Genomic DNA, 23,715 nt, shown 5'->3' with positions numbered 1-23,715 from the left:
TTTACCTCTAATATATATGGTGTTTTTTTACATCGTTGACAATATAAGGGAATTAAATGCGGCTGTCATACTAGTGATAGGTTGATATAGCTAGCTAGCTATACCACCAAGTTTAATCAACAATTTTCTACATGAGAAAATGCTTGTACCAAGTCAGAAATATTAGTTGTAATCCATTCGTTTGATAAGTTTGAACTCATGATTTTGCCATTTGATTATGGACTTTCCATTTTGACATTTTCCTCGGAGTTCAGTTTTTTTATGATTTTCTATTAAATAGATGTCTTTCTGTACATGAGTGCTCCGTGTATAAACGCCACATCCTGAACTTGAATTTGACTTAAAATTCAACTGTGCACATCGTCTATGTCTGTCGAGCACCAAAAGAGTAGGTTCAGTAAGACCCCTTTTTGGCCCCAAAATATAGCAGTTTTACAAAATTGTTAAAATATATACTTTTAGTTTTTTATTGGACAGTAGAATGCTTCTGCTAAATAAATATGGGCTGTGTTTGACTATACAATGCACATATATCGGGTACTAGCATCATTTAGTCATGCTAAATTACAGAAATCTTCACAATTTTTGCATTTTAGTTATATTTTAGAGGGTTTCTGTCTTGAATGAAAGTGGCCGCATTCGTGTTCATTCTAAATATTGAAATGTAAGTTGTATTTGATGATAATACATAACATATAATGACGCATTCGTGTTCATTCTAAATATTGAAATGTAAGTTGTATTTGATGATAATACATAACATATAAAAGTTGAGGATGAACACGGATGCGGCCACTTTCATTTTTGACAAAAACCATCTGAAAAGTGACAATTTTTGGCATATTTGATAGTTTTTTTAATTCTAAGCTAGAATCGGGGCGTTTTTAATGAGTAAATCAGTTAAGATGTAAGATGAACTTGAAATTTGAGGCCAAAATCGGCCCTTACCGGACCTACTCCTTTAAATCATCGTGCCTTAAAAATTGAAATTAAAAAGGCATTTGTGTATGCTTCTCTGTGAAGGGTGTTTACATATTACCGAGATTGCTTTTTTTACCTGTTTGTGAAGGAGAAATACATGAATGCATACGGTTGTATTTTTACAAATGTCTGTGAAAGGTGATTATATGGTTCCAAGATTGCATTTTTATACATGTCTGTGAAGGAGGATATCATGTTTCCAAGATTGCATTTTTATACATGTCTGTGAAGGAGGATGACATGTTTCCAAGTTTGTCTTTTTTTATGTATGTTTGTGAAGGAGGATAACAAGTTTCCAAGGTTGCCCTTTTATACATGTCTGTGAAGGAGGATAACATGTTTCCAAGGTTGCCCTTTTATACATGTCTGTGAAGGAGGATAACAAGTTTCAAAGGTTGCCTTTTTCACATGTCTGTGAAGGAGGATATCATGTTTTCAAGGTTGTCTTTTTATACATCTCTGTGAAGTAGGATAACATGTTTCCAAGTTTGTCTTTTTTATACATGTTTGTGAAGGAGGATAACAAGTTTCCAAGGTTGCCCTTTTATACATGTCTGTGAAGGAGGATAACAAGTTTCCAAGGTTGCCCTTTTATACATGTCTGTGAAGGAGGATAACAAGTTTCAAAGGTTGCCTTTTTCACATGTCTGTGAAGGAGGATATCATGTTTTCAAGGTTGTCTTTTTATACATCTCTGTGAAGTAGGATAACATGTTTCCAAGTTTGTCTTTTTTATACATGTTTGTGAAGGAGGATAACAAGTTTCCAAGGTTGCCCTTTTATACATGTCTGTGAAGGAGGATAACAAGTTTCCAAGGTTGCCCTTTTATACATGTCTGTGAAGGAGGATAACAAGTTTCAAAGGTTGCCTTTTTCACATGTCTGTGAAGGAGGATATCATGTTTTCAAGGTTGTCTTTTTATACATCTCTGTGAAGTAGGATAACATGTTTCCAAGTTTGTCTTTTTTATACATGTTTGTGAAGGAGGATAACAAGTTTCCAAGGTTGCCCTTTTATACATGTCTGTGAAGGAGGATAACAAGTTTCCAAGGTTGCCCTTTTATACATGTCTGTGAAGGAGGATAACAAGTTTCAAAGGTTGCCTTTTTCACATGTCTGTGAAGGAGGATATCATGTTTTCAAGGTTGCCCTTTTATTCATGTCTGTGAAGGAGGATAACATGTTTCCAATATTGTCTTTTATACATGTCTGTGAAGGAGGATAACAAGTTTCAAAGGTTGCCTTTTTCACATGTCTGTGAAGGAGGATATCATGTTTTCAAGGTTGCCCTTTTATTCATGTCTGTGAAGGAGGATAACATGTTTCCAATATTGTCTTTTATACATGTCTGTGAAGGAGGATAACAAGTTTCAAAGGTTGCCTTTTTCACATGTCTGTGAAGGAGGATATCATGTTTTCAAGGTTGTCTTTTTATACATGTCTGTGAAGGAGGATAACAAGTTTCCAAGGTTGTCTTTTTAAACATGTCTGTGAAGGAGGATAACAAGTTTCCAAGTTTGCGTCTTTTCGTTCTTTATTTCAAACTTAATCTGAAGGAAACACTTACTAAACTATAAGAGGGACAAAACGAAACAACAGAAATACTGAAGTGTAAAAAAAATCTAACGACAATACAACACACAAAGAAATAACTATGAGATAATATCTTCCATTTTCTTGACTTGGTATAGGATCTTAAGATCTTTAAAAAGCTTGTTTTGTGATAACATGTCACATATATCATTGTACATCTTAAACTTTACATTACAACGTAAGCTTGAATTAACATTATTTGTAAACACTTCAATAACCTAGACTGCAATTTTTTTTTATGAAAACGTCCCGTGGAGAGTTGTTTGTAACAAATATCATTATTCCAGACAACTTGGACAACAAAATAACGGTTGATGGTTTTTGTACTGTGTTGTTGCATTTCTGTCTAAATGGATTTGGCTAATTGTCTAGGTTCATATAGCTCTTCAACTATTTCGATTCTTAAGCATCATTGGCTTTCAAATATTCGGCACTGAGTGTTCCTGACTTATTTGTGTCGGGTGCATGCATTTGTAGCGTGTGTTTTTATTTTTTAATTGATGTTATCAGGCAGCTTTTTTTATTTGTTTAATTTGAAACAAAATCATACAAACAGCTCAGGTTAGATTAGAGATAAAGAAAGCAGAAACTATGAGATTTTGTGATGTTATTTTTAAATGACAATGCCTTTTAATTTTTTTGTCAATAAATGTTGCAAATTTGATTTTTTAAAACTACTTTTATAACACTCGTAATTAATTATATATAATATGCATACAAGACAAATGTATTTGTTTACATATAATATAGATATATAAATACTAAAAGTATATTATAACATATAGATTAACAACTGATCATAACTTAATTAGGTTTCCATAAAACAAAGCATCAATGATTGACAATTTTCACATTGTGCTAATTGATCAAAGGGGTTGTCTATAAATAGTGTCTTCATCATTTCATTGAGGAATGTCCTTTTCACACATAATCAAAGTTTCTAAAGTTCTTGAATAAAAAATGTCTTTACTTTCGGATACCCTCAAGGATCTGTCTTTTGTGTACTTTGGTACCTTCTTGAGTCTAATTTCTATACACTGACTGTACCTAGTAGATAGCTAATTTCTAAACATTTGGAACCTAATAGGACTACATAAAATAAAAGCTCTGACAAAAAATATTATAAGTAAAATTGGTTGCCTACTTGATTCTCATTTCCCTTATTTGATAAAAAGAATTCAAACTAATTTGAAACTAAATTATAGTACAAAAAATACAAATGGAAAATTTATAAGTAATACAAAATAGTATAGTACAAATGATACAAAATTATTTAGTAAATAATACAAAATGAAATAGTATAAATGGAAACAATCTGGGTTTGAAACAAATTGCTGCTTTGTAAAAAAGAAAGAAGAGATCACACCATTTTTTGCTTGCATCTTCTGCTCTTTTAGGACTTGCTCAATTGTTATCCAGGAAGAAAAATAACTCAATATTTTGCTCTCATTTTTCATGCTAATCAAATTTATTTGTTAAAGAAGGGAGATCAGTCATTTGTCATCACTTTAATTCATAAGGGAGAATACTACTTGTTCTTTGACTTTGTGATACCAACATTTATAATGGAGATAAATCATGTTTTGACGTAGTAATACTTTAACATATAATTAACATATACAAGGGAGATAACTCATTGTTCTTTATTTTTGTGATATTAACATGTATAATGGACATAACTTGTGTTTTGACTAAGTGATACGTTACCATATAATTAACATTTATAAGGGAGATAACTCGTTGTGTTTTGAATAAGTGATACTTTACCATGTTATTAACATTTATAAGGGAGATAACTCATTGATTTTTGACTTAGTGATACTTTGCTATATAATTAACATTTATAAGGGAGATAACTCGTTGAGTTTTGACTTAGTGATACTTTGCCATATAATTAACATTTATAAGGGAGATAACTCGTGTTTTGACTCAGTGATACATTCATAAGGGAGATAACTCATAGTGATACTTTACCATATAATTAACATTGACATGTGACCTTTTAAAAATAATAAACAAAGTATTAAAAATATTTATTTGCAGGTTTTTGAGCTGACCGACTTCAACAAGAAGCATAAAAGTATTAGTTTCAAACCATTGAATTTTGCCTGTATTTTGAAGTTATCTAAAGCACAGCTGGTGGAGAAATCCTTTAAGGTAACCAATTTTTGTTTTAAAATATTATTTTTTATTAATGAATTGAATTATAATTTATTTGAATTATCGGGCTTTATGAAAGTATTTTTTGACATTAGAGATCATCCTATCTTAGAACCGGATGCATTCTGAGTTGTAGCTTGTCTCAGATCTAGAATTATTTACTCATACATAGTATTGTTAATTGAGGATTATGAACAAAATACAAAAATATTTAGAAATACTTTTGACTATATTAATGAGATGAAGAGGTTTCTGCAATTAAATTTATCTTCATATGATAACTACCAGATTATAACAACACATGAAAAACTACATATTTAGGAGAATTCTACAATTTCATTGCAAACTAAATGTTAACAAACCAAAGTTAAACACACAATCTAAGCTAATTAAATGTTATAATAAAGCACTATGTGTCTGTTCCTTTTTACTCCCTGTTAGATAAAGCTTAGTAAACTTTCTAATAAATTGCAAATAGGTTCTGATACATGTGGATTTATGGAAGAGGTACATGTATATTTTAACATCCATTATTATTTATATCTCTGAGTCTGCGCTAAGGATAGCTAATATAAAAAAAGAAGATGTGGTATGATTGCCAATGAGACAACTGCCCACAAGAGACCAAAATGACACAGACATTACAACTATAGGTCACCATACGGCCTTCAACAATGAGCAAAGCCCATACCACATAGTCAGCTAAAAAAGGCCCCAATAAGACTGACGGCCTTATTTATATTAAAAAAAATGAACAATCGGAAAAACAAATATGTAACACATAAACAAACGACAACCACTGAAATACAGGCTCCTGACTTGGGACAGGCACATACATAAATAATGTTGCAGGGTTTAACATGTAAGCGGGATCCCAACCCTCCCCCTAACCTAGGACAGTGGTATAACAGTACAACATAAGAACAAACTATAAAAATCAGTTGAAAAAGGCTTAACTCATCAGATGGACAAAAATAAGTATAGATATATCGATAATTTTAACAAGGTGTTGTTTACAAAGCGAAAGAAGCGAGTCATATAAGAAATTATAATAAAACACAGCACACTATGTACAAATTTAAATAACATCAATACTATATACAACTCATGAAATGCTTATAAGCTAACCAAATGCAGTGAATATTATAAACAGTCTTAATACAGCAATATCTACATATAAAAACAGACCTTAGAAAATCATAAATTATCAGTCAGAACAACTCTCAATATTTATCACTGTTTATATATGTATTCTTATTAATTTGCGGAATATTTCTGTCAGGGATACATGTTAGTTTTTTTTTACACTTTTAAGATTTGCTGTGTGTATTGTCTGTAGAAAGGGAGGTAACTCTAGCATTATTTTTCAGGATGGCATCATTGACCAGTTATATGAACTATTTATGGACCATTTTAACATCCATGCTCATAAGATTGGTTTTCCTGAACTGGTTTTACCATCAATACTTCAGGTAGTTTAATTAGGGCTATTTTTCTATATTTCAAATTTGTTGAATGATCCTTCCAACGTTATAACTCAACAAGTTTCCATTTATGGTCAAACAGTCATTGTTGATAATTAATATCCTGAATTATCTCTTTTAGTTGCTTGTGAATTTTGTAGAAAAAGCAAGACATAGCGATCCTACATTCCTTCGGTAGCAGCAGCAGAGTCCACAAATATTCACTCTGTGGTTAAAGTTTTAGAAATGATAACAACTTTCTTAAACTGTCCTGGATTTCTACCAAAATTGAGCAGAACCTTGTCTATGATCATAAGACAGTATTCAGAAGTAAATTTTGTAAAAAAAAAAAATCATTTTTTTCCATATTTTACTTATAAAGGGACTTAGTTTTTCTGCAAGTAAACATAATATTCACTCTGTGGTGAAAGTTTTTAAAATTTCAATGACTTTCTTAAACTATTCTGGATTTGTACCAAACTTTGACAGAAGCTTGTTTAATATGATCATAAGATAGTATCCAGAAGTAAATTTTAAAAAAAATAATCCATTTTTTCCGTATTTTCCTTATAAATGGGCTTAGTTTTTCTGCAAGGAAACATTACATTCACTCTGTGGTTAAAGTTTTTAAAATTTTAATAACTTTCTTAAACTAGCCTGGTTTAAACTACCCTGGATTTGTACCAAACTTGAGTGGAAGCTTGCTTGTGATCAAAAACTAGTATCCAGAAGGAAATTTCTTGGAAATTTTATACCTGTTTAATAGTATTTAACTTATGAATGGACTTAATTTTTCATCCAGTTAATATTACATACAGTGCAGTTAAAGTTTTTAAAACATTTATTAGATTTATAAACTAGCCTGGATTTTACCAAACCTGGACAGAAGCTACTCACAATCTAGATATAGCATCAAGTGGATTATTTTATTAATTTTTTTCCTCATTTTTGTTGAGTTTACGATTAACAGCAAAAGTAGGCGATAGACAGTGGGTTCCGCGGAAATCTTACGATTTTTTTTGATATAATCATCTGATCAGTACTTATAAAAAAAAAAAAGATGACAGGAGCTCTCTTTTGAAAAGGACCATCTAGTCCTAATGAATATGGAAAACAATACACAACAACTATTATTGAATATTTTTGCAAGAGGTGTATATTTTTCATTATGTAACAAATAGATATCATAGAAATATTCTATGTGTAAAATGGATCGACCCATGTCCAAATAATGTGCCTTAATGCAACTATAGTTTACTGTATGGCCTTTAACAATGAGCAAAACCCATACTGTATAGTCGGCTTTAAAAGGCTCCACCTCAACCCAATATGAAACAATACAAACCAGAAAATCAAATAACTTGTTTTTGACATTTGTTATTAATTTAACATATAATTTAAAATTGTAAACACACTGCATTTGTTAATAATGCAAAGAATAATAATTTTACTACTACTGCATTATATACATTATCAAAATCTGCAAAAGATAAATTACTTTATTCTTTGAAATTATAAAAAAAATATTAATTGTATGAATTTCAGATGAAGGAATTCCTGAAGAAATGTAAAATAGCAAACTACTGTAAACAAATAAAACAGATAGTGGATAAAGTTCAGGAGACATCAAAGTTTATTACAGACAGGAGAAAATCTGTGTCCTTCAGTATCTCAGATGATAAAGCTATTGTAAGTTGTTATATTTCTGCTCCTTTGGGGCGCTCATTGCAAAATAAAATTATTTGTATTTGTATTTGTTTAACTTAAAAATACTGAAGCTCACCAATTTATAGCTAATTTGTATCTCTTAGTAGCATGCTCATGTCAGGTGATAATGAAAACTTGGTCTTTGCTGCCTATCAGGTAATCAACCTGAATTTAGGAGTGATGGCTCAGTAAAATGTGTCTGGCTAGAGTGACATGTCTTCCTGTGTACTGTCACCTTGAGAACTCACACTTTAAAATAATGATAAATATGCTTACAATATATATACCTTTTTTTTAATTTTTAGAGATTGACTTGGCAAATTCTGTTTGGTCTGTCTGTCCTTTAATTTCTCAGTATATAAGTTCTTCAAATCCATTTCTTTTGTTATCAGGTCTTTTATCAATTTTGTCTTGGACATTGCGACAACTAGATTCCAGAATATTCCAATTCATAAAGTTTAGCCTTTGTAGTGTCTGGACTTCCATTCTTACTTACACATCCTATATAGATAGTTTCAGTTTTAGACAAGACAAGGGAGTATGGATATAAGATTCCCATGTCATGTAGATTATAGTAGGTAATACTTTGTCCTTGGTCAGTCAGTATATGTAATAAATGATTGTTCAAATCTGTAACAACAATATTATCGGACGGTGTTGTTAGTATTCCAAAAGGTTTAAATGGGTTGTCCCCTGTACTGACATCAGGGTGACCATTGTAAGTCCCTAGAATGTCTCCTCCTGGTGATAACACTACCACTCTACATCTGTAATCCTTATCTAACAGATCCACCGCACAGATGTTGCCATTACTGGTAGTAGTTACACATCTGGGGAAGGTGAACAATGGTTTATTCTGTTTATCATGTTCATATTCCTTGAGTTGTTTTCCTTCCTGATCCATTACCACAACTACACGTCTTCCTGAAGCAGGGAATGGATTACCTCCAGAATAGGCTCCTATAATGACTCTATGATCACTGGTTACATGGATACTGACTGGTAACAATGGTTTTACATCATACCTGGAATCTGTCATCTGTCCTGTCTTGGGGTTGATTAGTTTGAGTTTAGTCCCATGCTCTTGTATAAAAAGAATGTTATTTGAATGAGTTTTTGCAATTCCCCAAATCTCAGTGTTTAGACTTGTTATTACTTCAGTTCTATTCTCCCTAAGTTTGACATGTTGTAACTTTGATCTGATATTATCCCCCATCCACATAGAACCATCAGCACATACTTCTATAACTTGAATATCAGTAAGATCTGTTGTATATTCTTTGGATATTTCAAACTTTATCTTACCCTTCTGTTTTGGCTTCATTTCTACTTTGCCTTCATTATAGTCTTCTTCTTCAATTAACTGATGTCCATTATGAACTTTAGCTACACACTTTACACAGATAAATGTTTTACAGGTTTGACAGAAAAGGCAGCATGCTTGTCCTGTATGGTGTTCACACTTGATTTCACTGAAAGTAACACGTTTTCCTATTTCTTTTATATCAGTTATCTGATGATCTTTTGCAATTTTTAAGTGGACTCTATCTTTGCAACCACTGCACATTAAAATGTTACAGTCCAGACATTTGAATTCAATCTTATTTTTACCTTGGCATATTTCACATCCTACTGGAATTTGTCCTTTTTGTAAAGAACTTGCAAAGGCCATTTTTAAAGATGTCTGAAGTGATTTTTAAACTTCCTTGTGCCCAACGTCTATAAATAGCAATGTTAAAATTGCTTTTACTATCTTATCTTTACAATGTTTACAATTTAAATGTATTTAGTTAAAATTATCTTATGTTATATTAACTATATGAATAAATGTAGATATTGATTAATAGCAATTTAGATAGTGATCATGAGCATCTCATTGACATGACAAACCAAATGACATCTATATATTTATTTATTTAAATCTCATAGGCCATATCTTAATTTAAAGGTAGAAACCATTTTGAATCCATGCTAAGTGCTAAGTTGAAAAACATACAAACGATTCATTTTCCTATCCTAAATTTTGATAGAAATTTTGTATTTGACTATTTCAATGAAGAACTGCAATTTTCTGTTCAAAGAAGGACAACTCAATTAGATTAGAACAGGGTTAAATCAGGGATGGGTTTTGAAATAAAAACACTAGTATGATTTACACTCAAAATAGTCCATAAATTTGAGAATCGTATCTATAATCAACAGACCAGATACCAAAATAAAGAGGCAACAGACCAAATATCATTCAGGTGGTTCAGGCATTTTATTGGCAATATTTATTCTTATTTCTACCTGGTTTCAACTTTCCAATATTTCTTGCTAAGAAAGTTCAACGAATTAGAAACTAGAATATGCTTCTTTTAACAGTTCATTCATATGTTGTTCACACCACTGTACTTTTCAAAAAGAGGATTAAGTGTTCCTGATGAAGGTTAATCCAGAAAAGCACTTGTGAGGCATTACATTTATACACTTTGTTACATCACTGGGTTAATACCTCTTCAGGTGGACTCCTGTATAGCGGGTTATTTTTGCGGGTTGTAAATTTTTAAATTATATTTGCGGGTAGAACAAAATCGTCAAATTATCAATGTACATGCAAAGGTATTGATAAAAGTTTTAATTCCGCAAAATTAATAACTGCCAAAATATTTCGTATACCTTATTCAACGAAATTTTACACCCGCGAAAATAACCCGCTATATTGGATCAGTTCCAGAGGGTACCATGAGATCAGAAATCAGCACTTTTAAACTGCCATGAATAACAAAGAACCTTTCTTAATTTGCCTGTTTATAAATTTTGTATTCATTATTAAAGAAACTCAATCAGGTTTGAACTCCATCAGGCTGAGTTGGCCTTAGAAGGTCAAGGATTTGGCTATTATTTTAGGTAATTTTTTTTATTAAATAGCTCTTAAAATGTTTCTGTTTTATGCATCTTTGGCTTTCAAATATTCAGCTTTGAGGCTTCCACATGAAGGTTAATCCAGAAAAATGCTTCGGACGCATTAAATGTTTACATGTTGTTTTTATACGAACGCAAAAATTGAAAATGTTTTGGTTGTATATTGGTATCACGTTGGCGTCATGGTCGTCGTTGTCTTCGTCCGAAGACATTTGGTTTTTGCACTCTAACTTTAGTAAAAGTAGATAGAAATCTATGAAATTTAAACACAAGGTTTATGATGATAAAAGGAAGGTTGGGATTGATTTTGGGTGTTATGGTCCCAACAGTTTAGGAATAAGGGGCCGAAAAGAGCCCAAATAAGCATTTTTCTTGGTTTTCGCACAATAACTTTAGAATAAATAAACAGAAATCTATGAAATTTTAACATAAGGTCTATGACCACAAAAAGAAGGTCAGGATCGATTTTGGGAGTTTAAATCCCAATAGTTTAGGGCCAAAAACAGGTCCCAAAATAAGCATTTTTTCTTGGTTTTTGCAAAATAACTTTAGTATAAGTTAATAGAAATCTATGAAAATTTAAATACAAGGTTTATGACCACAAAAGGAAGGTTTGGATTGATTTGGGAGTTTTGGTCCCAACGCATTAGGGGCCAAAAGGGTCCAAAATTAAACTTTGTTTCATTTCATTAAAAATTGAACTATTGGGGTTCTATGATATACCGAATCTAACCGTGTATTTAGACTCTTAATTTTTGGTCCCGTTTTCAAATTGGTCTACATTAAGGTCCAAAATTAAACTTAGTTTGATTTTAACAAAAATTGAATTCTTGGGGTTCTTTGATATGCTGAATCTACTTAGTTTGTACTTAGTTTTTTTTATTATGGGCTGAGTTTTCAAGTTGTTCAAATCGGGGTCCAAAATTAAACTTTAAAAATTCAATATATGGGGTTCTTCAATATGCTGAATCTAACCATTTTTTTTTAGATTTTTAATATTTAGGACCGGTTATCAAATTGGTCCACATTGAGGTCTAAAGGGTCCAAAATTGAACTTTATTTGATTTCATCAAAAATTGAATTCTTGGGGTTCTTTGATATGATGAATCTAACCATGTATTTAGATTTTAGATATTGGAATACCACAAAACCATGGTAAGAATTGTCTTTGAGAGTTATGGCTCAAACCGTTGGAATAAGGTGCAAAAAAGGGGGTTTCCAGGTTAATGGACAATTACTTAAGTACAAAACATAATTTAAAAGCAGTGTAAGGTCGGTAATTGAAACTCATTTTAATAGCTCACCTAAACTGCTCTTAAATTATGTATATTGGAAATTTGCCAAAAACTTTAGTTTAATGAACTTCTTTGGAAATTTGCTAATATAAAATATTGCATTGGAGTTATCTTTCTTTTTCCAGAATAGTAGTCAAATCAACTTAAATCATGACTGTATGACATTTTATATTTTATGATGTATTTAAATGAGTAGTTATTCTTGAAAACTCCATTAGAAATTTGAATTGAGATCATTTTTGGAATAAGGGAAAGGGAAAGGTGAAAAAAAATTTAGTGGGGTTCAATTTTTCTTATTTCAGATTTCAGAAATGAAAAAGAAAATTTCTTCAAATATCAAAGGATTAATATTCAACAGCATAGTGAATTGCTCAAAAGCAAAAAAAAAACATTTTAAGTTCATTAGACCACATTCATTCTGTGTCCGAAACCTATGCTGTGTCAACTATTTAATCACAATCCAAATTCAGAGCTGTATCCAGTTTGAATGCAGTGTCCATACTAGCCCCAACCCGGCCAACCGTTCAGGGTTTGACCTCTGCGGTCATATAAAACTGCACCCTGTGGAGCATCTGGCTTATATATATTTTATATATTGCTTACAAATATGTTTAAAACAACGAAATATAGGTGTCTATCCAAAGTTAAAAGCATTTTATTTAGGGAATAATATATCCTTGTTGCGTTTGATTCATTTGTATTTCTGAAGATCTTGTTGTTGTTGATGTATATAAATTTGCATGTTGTGATGATCTTTTTGTTGATGTATTTATACTAAGAGAAGATCTTACTAATGTTGTGCTTGGAGATGATCTTGTTGATGATGTATTTATACTTAGTACTATAGTCATTGTTTATTTATGCATTATCGGTGAAGATCTTGTTGTTGTTGATATATTTATACTTGGTGTAAATGGTGTTGTTGTTGATATATTTATACTTGGTGTAAATGATGTTGTTGCTGGTGTATTTATACTTTGTGAACATCTTGTTGTAGTAGATGTATATAAACTTAATGAAATAAATTAAACAATTATAATTCTACTCTTTTACAGACAGCATGGGAACAACAGTGTAAGAATATTGGTACTCCATTGGGTAAATACTTCACCACATGGAGGAAGCTACGAGACAGAGAATTGCAGTACCAGATTGCTGCTAAAGAACAGGTCAGCTAATGATAAGAATTTGTTAAGAATGCAGATGCAGGTTAATCAAAAGAGGACTCTGGTTTTGTTCACTTTGTAATGTTCCTTCATATTACAATTAACAGGGTCTTTTTAAATTTGTAAATTTGGACTACAGTCCTTGTATTAAACAGAACATTTTGTTTTTACGCTTTTAACAGTTTAATATATATTTAAATAAATATCAGAACTTTTTATGATGAAAGTGGTAATGACATGCATTAATTATAGAACACTCCAGAAGTTTCTAATACTACAATTCCTGATATATCATTATCTCAAATATCAACTTGTATTAAACGAATTGCTGAAATCATAATCTACCATCAAATTGGTATATCTGATAAAGATATAAAATAAAACTGTCTTTGTTCTCTTCTGCATATTTTCCCTGCATCATACATCTATCATAATCAATACAGCAATTGTAATGATTCCAAATAAACAATACGCTTTTATATTTTAGGGACTCTCTAAGGCTGAGGCAAATATACCGATTATTGAAAGACCAAAAGGACCCAAAGTACTTCAGACGGCCACAGCTGCAGAAAAGGAAGAGTTCTCTGCCTTGTTTGAATCAGACAGTGATGAGTCAGATGATGATACAACCAGGTTAATACAGATTTTTATATGACCCCAAAAAATTTTTGGGATCGTATAATGGTATGAGGTCGTCGTCTGCGTTGGCGTCGTCCGATAAGACACATGGGTTTCGGGATAATAATATTAGTTAAAGTGAATAGATCTTCATGAATTTTTTTCAGAAGGTTCAATACCACAAGAGGAAGGTTGGGATTGATTTTGGGGATAATGGTCACAACCGATTAGGAATTAGGGGCCCAAAACAAGCATTTTACTAGTTTCAGGATAATTAATTGTGTAGAAGAATTTCAATTGCTCTGAAATCATACCGCAATGTTTAAAACCACAAGTAAAAGGTTTGGATTCATTTTAGGGGTTATGGGGCCAATGTTTAGGAATTAAGGCCGAAAAGGGGTAAAAACAAGCATTTTTCTAGTTTCAAGACAATAACTTATGTGTAATTCTATGGATCTCTCTAAAATTGTACCACAATGTACCATATAACAAAGGGGAGGCAGGGATTAAGTTTTGGATTAATTGCCCAAGATATGTAGGAATTAGGGGCCAAAAAAAGGGCCAAAAAGAAGCATGTTTCTAGTTTTCAAACAATCATGACAATAACCTGTGTTTAAGTGTATGGATCTCTCTGAAATTGTACTACAAGGTTCAATACTGCAATGGAAAGCATGGGATTGAGTTTAAGGGTTATTACTCCTAGGGGGTTTCAAAAAGGGGGGGGGGGTGTTTACCATTTTTTGAAGGGCTTCAAATTTCGAATTCTGAAAAGTTTCAAGAAGAAATCTTCAATTGCACAGTATTGTGCAATAGATTTGTTAGATCTTTGACCACATTAATTTTGTGACAAAAATTTGATCACAATCCAAATTCAGACAGAATCAAGCTTGAATATTGTGACCAAATTTGCCCCAACTGTTCAGGGTTCAACCACTGGGGTCGTATAAAGCTGCACCCTGCGGAGCACCTGGTTTTAAAGAGTGTTTATAATCATAGTTTCCATTTATTGGCCAATTTATTGGCCTTATGATTTTTTGGTCTGTGCGTCCCTCCTTCATTCATCCGTTTGTAAGTCTATTCGTCTGTCCAGCTTCAGGTTAAATATTTTGGCAATATAGTTGTTGATGAAGTTGAAGTCCAATCAACTTTTAACTTAGACCGGACGGCATGTTTCGTATGATATAATCTTTCTAATTTTTTTTGCCGAATTATAGTTTTGGCCCAAATGTCAGGTTCACTGAACATAGAATATAAAAGAGCGAGTGAGACAACCGTGTACTATTTACACATTCTTGTTATTTATTAGTGTCTACCTTCTAATGCATTGCAATTTATGTTCTGTGGGTTTGGATAAATGTTTTTCCCTTTCTTACAAATAAAAGTGATAAAATGCTCAATAAAGCAAAAACGAATAATATAGAATGATAAGTGAAAAAATCATATTTTAATTTGATCCAAAGATATATATACATGTATATAAAACAATTTTTTTTTTTATCCTTGAAGGTTCCTACCAAAAGGTGAAAGACCAGCAAAGGCAAAGGAAGACAATTTCGATGAGAATTACAGGTGAGAATAATTTATTATAAGTTAGTTTACAATTATGGCACACATTTAATATTAAAAAGCAGAAGATATTGTTAGGCACCTTGCATAATCAAATTTCACCGATACTCAGAGTAAACCTTTACAGATAAACAGTCAATGTAGAATACTGGTGTATCATTTGTTAAGCACAAAATTCTATCATGTTTGGAGGTATTTAGAAATACATTTTACAATTCACAAATGTACTTTATTGAATAGCACTTCTCCTAAACTCTTAATGTTCGCAGTCAAAGGCTATAAAGAATTTATATTGTGTCTTCTTAATTTGAACCAATTTTGACTTAATATAAAGCTTATTTGTTATTAATAACATTTATTGCAATGTTATCATATCTCTAGTGTTGTGATTTTGAAGAATGAACAACATTGGCGATAAGATAATTTGTTTCAAAATGCAAGTTATTACATGTATGGGCATACTCACTAATTATTTGGATTAATAAATAAAAAACCAATAAAATATGTTTGTACTCAGACCAAGGGACAAGGCGTGTGTGTATTAATTCAACATTCTGGTAGGTAATTGTAACACTTGAGGACAGTTAACAAATTTAAATAAACGGTTAAAATTTATATTTTGATAACTAAGAATAACAAATCAATATATATATAATGCCTTATTTACAAATAAATTTAATACAAATGTTTTAAGCCAAATATTGAGCAAAGTCAAAGAAAAATTACATCTAAGAAACCAGATAGATTTAGTATGTTGTTGTATAAACATCTTTGATCTTTAATTATGAGTCCAATACTAACAGTTATGTCCGACTGTTTCTTGATTTTATAATTTTGTAATGTTAATTTTCCTGATCAACTGTGTTTATGGTAGACAATAATCATTCGTATCAGTTTGCATCTACATCACTTTATTTTAAAAAGAACAATAATCTCAACCCCTCAGAAATTATTAAATCATTTTGGAATTTTACCTTGTGCCTTTTTAAGTGTTCCATTTGAACATTATAAGGATAATATGGAAGTTAAGGAAATGTATTAGAAAACTAATACTTGTTCTAGTTATCATTTTATAAATTATAATTAATGTACCACTCAGTAATGATTAAATGGTTTTGGAATTTTGCCATTGTGCTCTGTTACTGATGAGTCTTTTGTAGACGAAACACGCGTCTGGCGTGTATACTAAATTTAGTCCTGGTATCTATGATGAGTTTATTTACTTGTAAGTCATCTATTTGAGCATTTTGAGGATGATATGGAAGTTTTGAAATTGTATTAAAAAAATTAACACTTGTTTTAGTTTTCATTGTGTTTCTTATTTATGCAATTTTCTACATTTAGTGATTTTGATAGTGATGACCTTGATCAACTTGCAAAGTCTGCTAGTGAAGATGAGGAGGATGAAAGTGAAAATGACGATGATCAGGATGATGATAGAGATGATGACGATGATGACGATGATGACGATGATAGTGATGATGAAGATGAAGTTGAGGATGACAACAGTGAAGACGAAGAGATGTCAGATGATGTTGATGATAAAGAGGACATTGTTAAAGAATTCACTATGTCAGATTCTGATTAAAACTTCAACATAATAATGTGTCATGAGTAATGTAATTGGTTCAAGATAAATAAAGAGGAAACTCTCACGGTTTACACCATAATTAGTGTAATCAGAGAATTAGCTGCTTCTTTTGGTCAATGACATCTAATTTTCATGCCGATTATTCGGCAGAGGGCCTTCGTAATTATCTATTGACTTTGAAACTTTTCTTAATAAGTTGCGATAAGGTCAATTTCATGAATAAGATAATGGTATGTCAATCATATTTAGGATGTATTAGCATTGGCATATTTTATTTCCATGGAGATTTTTTGGCTCCTCCCCCTCAGTCATATCAAATTTGATTACATAGTTTACATGTAAAAGTTATTGATTATATCAGTTTAAGATCAACCACTATTGTTAAATATTGATATTTGGAATGCAGTTTTATAAACATTGGCAAGTCTCATTTCCATAGAGATTATAGGAACTCACCCCATCATATGGACGTCAAGTTGGTTACCTATTCCCTATTCCCTATTCGTTACCTATTCCCTATTCCCTATTCGTTACCTATTCGTTACCTATTCCCTATTCCCTATTCGTTACCTATTCCCTATTCGTTACCTATTCGTTACCTATTCCCTATTCCCTATTCGTTACCTATTCGTTACCTATTCCCTATTCCCTATTCGTTACCTATTCGTTACCTATTCCCTATTCCCTATTCGTTACCTATTCGTTACCTATTCCCTATTCCCTGTTCGTTACCTATTCGTTACTTATTCCCTATTCCTTATTCGTTACTTATTCGATTTTTAATATCCTTCCCCCTTTTTAATTAAGTCTCCCAAACAAAGTTTGGAGACATATTGTTTTTGCTAAGTTCTTATTATTTTAATTATTCTTCTTCTTCCTCTTCTTCCTCTTCTTCTTCCGCCACTTTAAAAATGAACTTGTCCGCAGCATTTCTCCAAAACTACTTGTCAGATTTACTTAGGGTTTCATAAAATGTTAGACTAATATGTCTAGGTGAGCCATCAATCGTTCATTTGTGCATTAAATATTGGGTCTATTAAGGGGTATTTTTTTTTTTGGGGGGGGGGGCAGAAAGAAGGGAGGGGTTTAGTATAGAATCCTATGGGATTTTATTTTCTAAAATTTTCAAATGAATATAACTTGAACACTGTAAGTGATAGATACATGCAGTCTTCAGAAATCATTAAAGGACAATAAAACAAATCACATGAAATATAGGGGAGTCCCTGGGGGGTCATCCCTACCCCCTTCAATTCGAGAATATGCTTTTAACTTGTAAACGGTCCAGATCACCACCCCTAAACCATATATATTATTGTATGGGACAATAAAACTAATCAAATGAAATTAAATAAAAGTTCATGGGGGTCACCCCACCCCGTTCAATTTGAGAATGTACTATTATCTTGTAAACGGTCCAGATCCCCACCCCTAAACCATATATATTCTTGAATAGGACGATAAAACAAATCAAATGAAATTAAATGGAAGTCCCCGAGGGTCATCCCCACCCCGTTCAATTTTAGAATGTGCTATTATCTTGTAAACGGTCCAGATCCCCACCCCTAAACCATATATATTCTTTTAGGGGACAATAAAACTAATCAAATGAAATCAAATGGAAGTTCCTGGGGGTCACCCCCACACCGTTCAATTTGAGAATGTACTATTATCTTGTAAATGGTCCAGATCCCCACCCCTAAACCATATATTTGATTGTAGGGGACAATAAAACAAATGAAATGAAATAAAAGGAAAGTCCCTAGGGAGGTCACCCCACCCCCTCTTGTTTGAAAATTTATAAACGGTCAACATCCCCACCCCTAAACTATATATTCTTGTAAGGGGCAATAAAACAAATAAAATGAAATGCAGGTAAAGTCCCTTGGGGTCACCACCACCCCCTCCTGTTTGAATACTTGTAAATGGTGGAGATCCCCACCAGTAAGCCATATATATTCTTGTATGGGACAAAAAATCAAATCAAATGAACATGGGACCATATGAATTGCGAGTTATGGGAGCTTTGTTTGGGAGACTTCGTAACAGCATCCTGTTACAATTACTTCTTGTTGTTTATACTCTTATATCTGGTAATAGTTCTAAATTTGTTGAGGTAAAATGATCTTGTTATGACCTATTTATATGTGTTTGTGCTCAACCGATCCTTTTACTTTATGTTCGATACTCATTTGTTCCTTATTTGATTTTTATACGTTCTACCTTTTAACTGCTTTATGTCCGTCTGTTTGAAGATGGATCTTGGTTCGAAGGGATGAAATCACCGTGTTAGCGCTTGCATAAAAAAAAAGATGTGGTATGATTGCCAATGAGACAACAACTCACAATAGACCAAAATGACACAGAAACTATCAACTATAGGTCAATGTACGGCCTTCAACAATGAGCATAGCCCAAACCGTGTAGTCACCTATCAAAGGCCCAGATATGACAATTTCAAACAATTCAAACAACAAAACTAACGGCCGTATGTCATATACAAAAACATAAAAGGAAAAATATGTAACACAAAAACAAACGATAACTACTTAATTTCAGGCTCTTGTCTAGGGACAGGCACATACTAACATCATGTGGTGGGGTTAAACATGTAAGCAGGGTGTACATCGTTTCGGAGCATGCTATTACCTTGTTTAATTCGTTCCATCACTCGCTTATAATTCGCTTATAATACGTGTATCATACGTTGCACCTTTTAAAACATGATTTTCAATTGTTTTGTTGTCTCTGGTGGTAGATTTGGGTTCTTAGAGGTGATATAACTCTACAAGCGCATATGTACCCGTTCCAGCGCTCGGATAATACCCTGTTAAATATTCGTTACTTTTTCGCTTTTAATACGTTTGTTGTACGTTGCACCTTTTAGAAAAGGATTTTCAATTGTGTTCATATCTCTGGTGGTAATAATGTGTTCTTAGAGATGAAATATCCCTATTAGCGCGTATGTACCCGTTCCAGCGCTCGGATAATACCCTGTTACTAATTCGTTCCTTATTCGCTTTTAATGCGCGGGGTAAGTATACGTTGCACTTTGAAATAAATCGTTTTTTGAATTGTGTTCATGTCTCTGGTGGTAACAATGTGTTTAGAGATAAAAATGACCCTATTAGCGTGTAGTACCCGTTCCAGCGCTCGGTTAATACCCTGTTACCTATTCGTTACCTATTCGTTACCTATTCCCTTATAACACGTTTGTTGTACGTTGCACCTTTTAGAAAAGGATTTTCAATTGTGTCCATGTTTCTGGTGGTAACAATGTGTTCTTAGAGATGAAATGACCCTATTAGCGCGCATGCACCCGTTCCAGCGCTCGGTTAATACCCTGTTACCTATTCGTTACTTATTCGCTTTATATACGTTTGTTGTACGTTGCACTTTTTAGAAAAAGATTTTTACTTGTGTTCATGTCTCTGGTGGTAACAATGTGTAATTAGAGATGAAATGACCCTATTAGCGTGCATGTACCCGTTCCAGCGCTCGGTTAATACCCTGTTACCTATTCGTTACCTATTCGCTTTATATACGTTTGTTGTACGTTGCACTTTTTAGAAAAAGATTTTTACTTGTGTTCATGTCTCTAGTGTTAACAATGTTTAATTAGAGATGAAATGACCCTATAAGCGTGCATGAACCCGTTCCAGCGCTCGGTTAATACCCTGTTACCTATTCGTTACCTATTCGTTACCGATTCGTTACTTATTCACTTATTATACGTTTGTTGTACGTTGCACCTTCTAGAAAAGGATTTTCAATTGTGTTCATGTCTCTGGTGGTAACAATGTGTTTAGAGATAAAAAATGACCCTATTAGCGTGTAGTACCCGTTCCAGCGCTCAGTTAATACCCTGTTACCTATTCGTTACCTATTCGTTACCTATTCACTTATAACACGTTTGTTGTACGTTGCACCTTTTAGAAAAGGATTTTCAATTGTGTTCATGTCACTGGTGGCAACAATGTGTTCTTAGAGATGAAATGACCCTATTAGCGCGTATGTACCCGTTCCAGCGCTCAGTTAATACCCTGTTACTTATTCGTTCCTTATTCGCTTTTAATACGCGTGGTATACGTTGCACCTTGGAATAAATCGATTATCTATTGCTTTCATGTCTCTGGCGGTAATTGTGTGTTCTCTGAAGTGAAAAAACCCTATTAGCGCATATGTACCCGTTTCAGCGCAACACTGATACCCTGTTACTTATTCGTTTCTTATTCGCTTATAAAATGTGTTGTATCGGTTAGTGCATCGGACTACTAACACACTGGTTCCTGGTTCGATTCCCTTTTCGGGATGAAAATTTCAGGAACTCAATTTAAGGCTCTCCCTTGACACCATTTGTGACTATGGTCTTCAGGAAACGATGATAGTCCGTCGGAAGGGGACTATAAATGGCTGACTCGTGTTAAGAGAGAGCCATATCTCTTGCACGTTGAAGACACCCTTGTTGATTTCGAAAAAGAGTAGGCTGATGCCGCTACAAGGCAGCACTCGCACCCGAAAAGTGGAAAGGGGTAAATATAAGTTGCAAAACTTGTTTCCCAATCCACTATAAATAAATATGTTTAAATTAAAAAATAAAACGTGTGTTATGCGTTGCACTTTAAAAAAATGAAATACGTTTGTGTCTTTGGTGGTAACTGTCGGTTTTTAGAGGTGAAATAACCCTAATAGAACATATGTACCCGTTTCAGCGCTCGACTGATACCCTGTTACTTATTCGTTCCTTATTCGCTTTAAATACGCGTGGTATACGCTGCACCTTGAAATAAATCGATTATCGATTACTTTCACGTCTCTGGTGGTAATTATGTGTTCTCTGATCTGAGTTGAAAAAACCCTATTAGCGCATATGTACCCATTTCACCGCTCAGTGATACCCTGTAACTTATTCGTTCCTTATTCGCTTTTAAAACGTGTGTAATGCGTTGCACTTTAAAAAGAAATATTTTTGTGTCTCTGGTGGTAACTGTCGGTTCTTAGAGCTGGAATAACCTTAATCGAACATATGTACCCGTTTCTGCGCTCGACTGATACCCTGTTACTTATTCGTTCCTTATTCGCTTTAAATACGAGTGCTATGCGTTGCACCTTGAAATAAGAAGTAACGAATAGGTAACAAGGTATTAGCCGAGCGCTGGAACAGGTACATACACGCTAAAAGGGTTATTTCATCTCTAAGAACACATTGTTACCACCAGAGACATGAACACAAGTAAAAATCTTTTTCTAAAAAGTGCAACGAACAAGAAACGTATATAAAGCGAATAAGTAACGAATAGGTAACGAATAGGTAACAGGGTATTAACCGAGCGCTGGAACGGGTTCATGCACGCTTATAGGGTCATTTCATCTCTAATTACACATTGTTAACACTAGAGACATGAACACAAGTAAAAATCTTTTTCTAAAAAGTGCAACGTACAACAAACGTATATAAAGCGAATAAGTAACGAATAGGTAACGAATAGGTAACAGGGTATTAACCGAGCGCTGGAACGGGTACTACACGCTAATAGGGTCATTTTTATCTCTAAACACATTGTTACCACCAGAGACATGAACACAATTCAAAAAACGATTTATTTCAAAGTGCAACGTATACTTACCCCGCGCATTAAAAGCGAATAAGGAACGAATTAGTAACAGGGTATTATCCGAGCGCTGGAACGGGTACATACGCGCTAATAGGGATATTTCATCTCTAAGAACACATTATTACCACCAGAGATATGAACACAATTGAAAATCCTTTTCTAAAAGGTGCAACGTACAACAAACGTATTAAAAGCGAATAAGTAACGAATATTTAACAGGGTATTATCCGAGCGCTGGAACGGGTACATATGCGCTTGTAGAGTTATATCACCTCTAAGAATCCAAATCTACCACCAGAGACAACAAAACAATTGAAAATCATGTTTTAAAAGGTGCAACGTATGATACACGTATTATAAGCGAATTATAAGCGAGTGATGGAACGAATTAAACAAGGTAATAGCATGCTCCGAAACGATGTACACCCTGCTAACATGTTTAACCCCACCACATTATGTTAGTATGTGCCTGTCCCTAGCCAAGAGCCTGAAATTAAGTAGTTATCGTTTGTTTTTATGTTACATATTTGTTTTCCGTTTATGTTTTTGTATATGAAATACGGCCGTTAGTTTTGTTGTTTGAATTGTTTGAAATTGTCATATCTGGGCCTTTTATAGGTGACTACACGGTTTGGGCTATGCTCATTGTTGAAGGCCGTACATTGACCTATAGTTGATTGTTTCTGTGTCATTTTGGTCTATTGTGGGTTGTTGTCTCATTGGCAATCATACCACATCTTTTTTTTATGCAAGCGCTAACAAGGTGATTTCATCCCTTCGAAACAAGATTCATCTTCAAACATACGGACATAAAGCAGTTAAAAGGTAGAACGTATAAAAATCAAATAAGGAACAAATGAGTATCGAACATAAAGTAAAAGGATCGGTTGAGCACAAACACATATAAATAGGTCATAAAAAGATCATTTTACCTCAACAAATTTAGAACTATTACCAGATATAAGAGTATAAACAACCAGAAGTAATTGTAACAGGATGCTGTTACGAAGTCTCCCAAACAAAGCTCCCATAACTCGCAATTCATATGGTCCCAT

General features: G+C 33.2%; 2 protein-coding genes across 3 annotated transcripts in view; one reads left to right on the top strand and one right to left on the bottom strand.

The window, feature by feature from the left end:
* LOC143057764 (nucleolar complex protein 2 homolog) overlaps positions 1-17,058 on the top strand; it is a 189,452-nt gene extending 172,394 nt beyond the window's left edge. Inside the window, exons 13-19 of one of the 2 annotated variants that reach the window (XM_076231153.1) lie at positions 4,619-4,732; positions 6,106-6,207; positions 7,744-7,887; positions 13,160-13,273; positions 13,758-13,903; positions 15,395-15,457; positions 16,799-17,058. In XM_076231153.1, the coding sequence (XP_076087268.1) occupies positions 4,619-4,732; positions 6,106-6,207; positions 7,744-7,887; positions 13,160-13,273; positions 13,758-13,903; positions 15,395-15,457; positions 16,799-17,042 (927 nt within the window). In that variant the 3' untranslated portion in view covers positions 17,043-17,058. The remainder of the gene's footprint in view (positions 1-4,618; positions 4,733-6,105; positions 6,208-7,743; positions 7,888-13,159; positions 13,274-13,757; positions 13,904-15,394; positions 15,458-16,798) is intronic. The other variant, XM_076231154.1, reaches the window with a different exon arrangement.
* Positions 7,144-9,605, bottom strand: LOC143057765 (uncharacterized). Its single transcript, XM_076231156.1, has one exon. It carries the CDS (start codon positions 9,575-9,577, stop codon positions 8,333-8,335), a length of 1,245 nt encoding a protein of 414 aa, XP_076087271.1. The 5' UTR covers positions 9,578-9,605; the 3' UTR covers positions 7,144-8,332.
* Positions 17,059-23,715: the final 6,657 nt, after the last annotated feature.

This window comes from Mytilus galloprovincialis, chromosome 13, assembly GCF_965363235.1.
Source record: "Mytilus galloprovincialis chromosome 13, xbMytGall1.hap1.1, whole genome shotgun sequence".
NCBI classification, from domain to species: Eukaryota; Metazoa; Mollusca; class Bivalvia; order Mytilida; family Mytilidae; genus Mytilus; species Mytilus galloprovincialis.
This window is presented reverse-complemented; position numbering and strand designations above follow the sequence as displayed.

Coding starts and splice junctions, on each gene's coding strand:
- LOC143057765 (XM_076231156.1), bottom strand. CDS start 9,577: ATGGCCTTTGCAAGTTCTTTACAAAAAGGACAAATTCCAGTAGGATGT.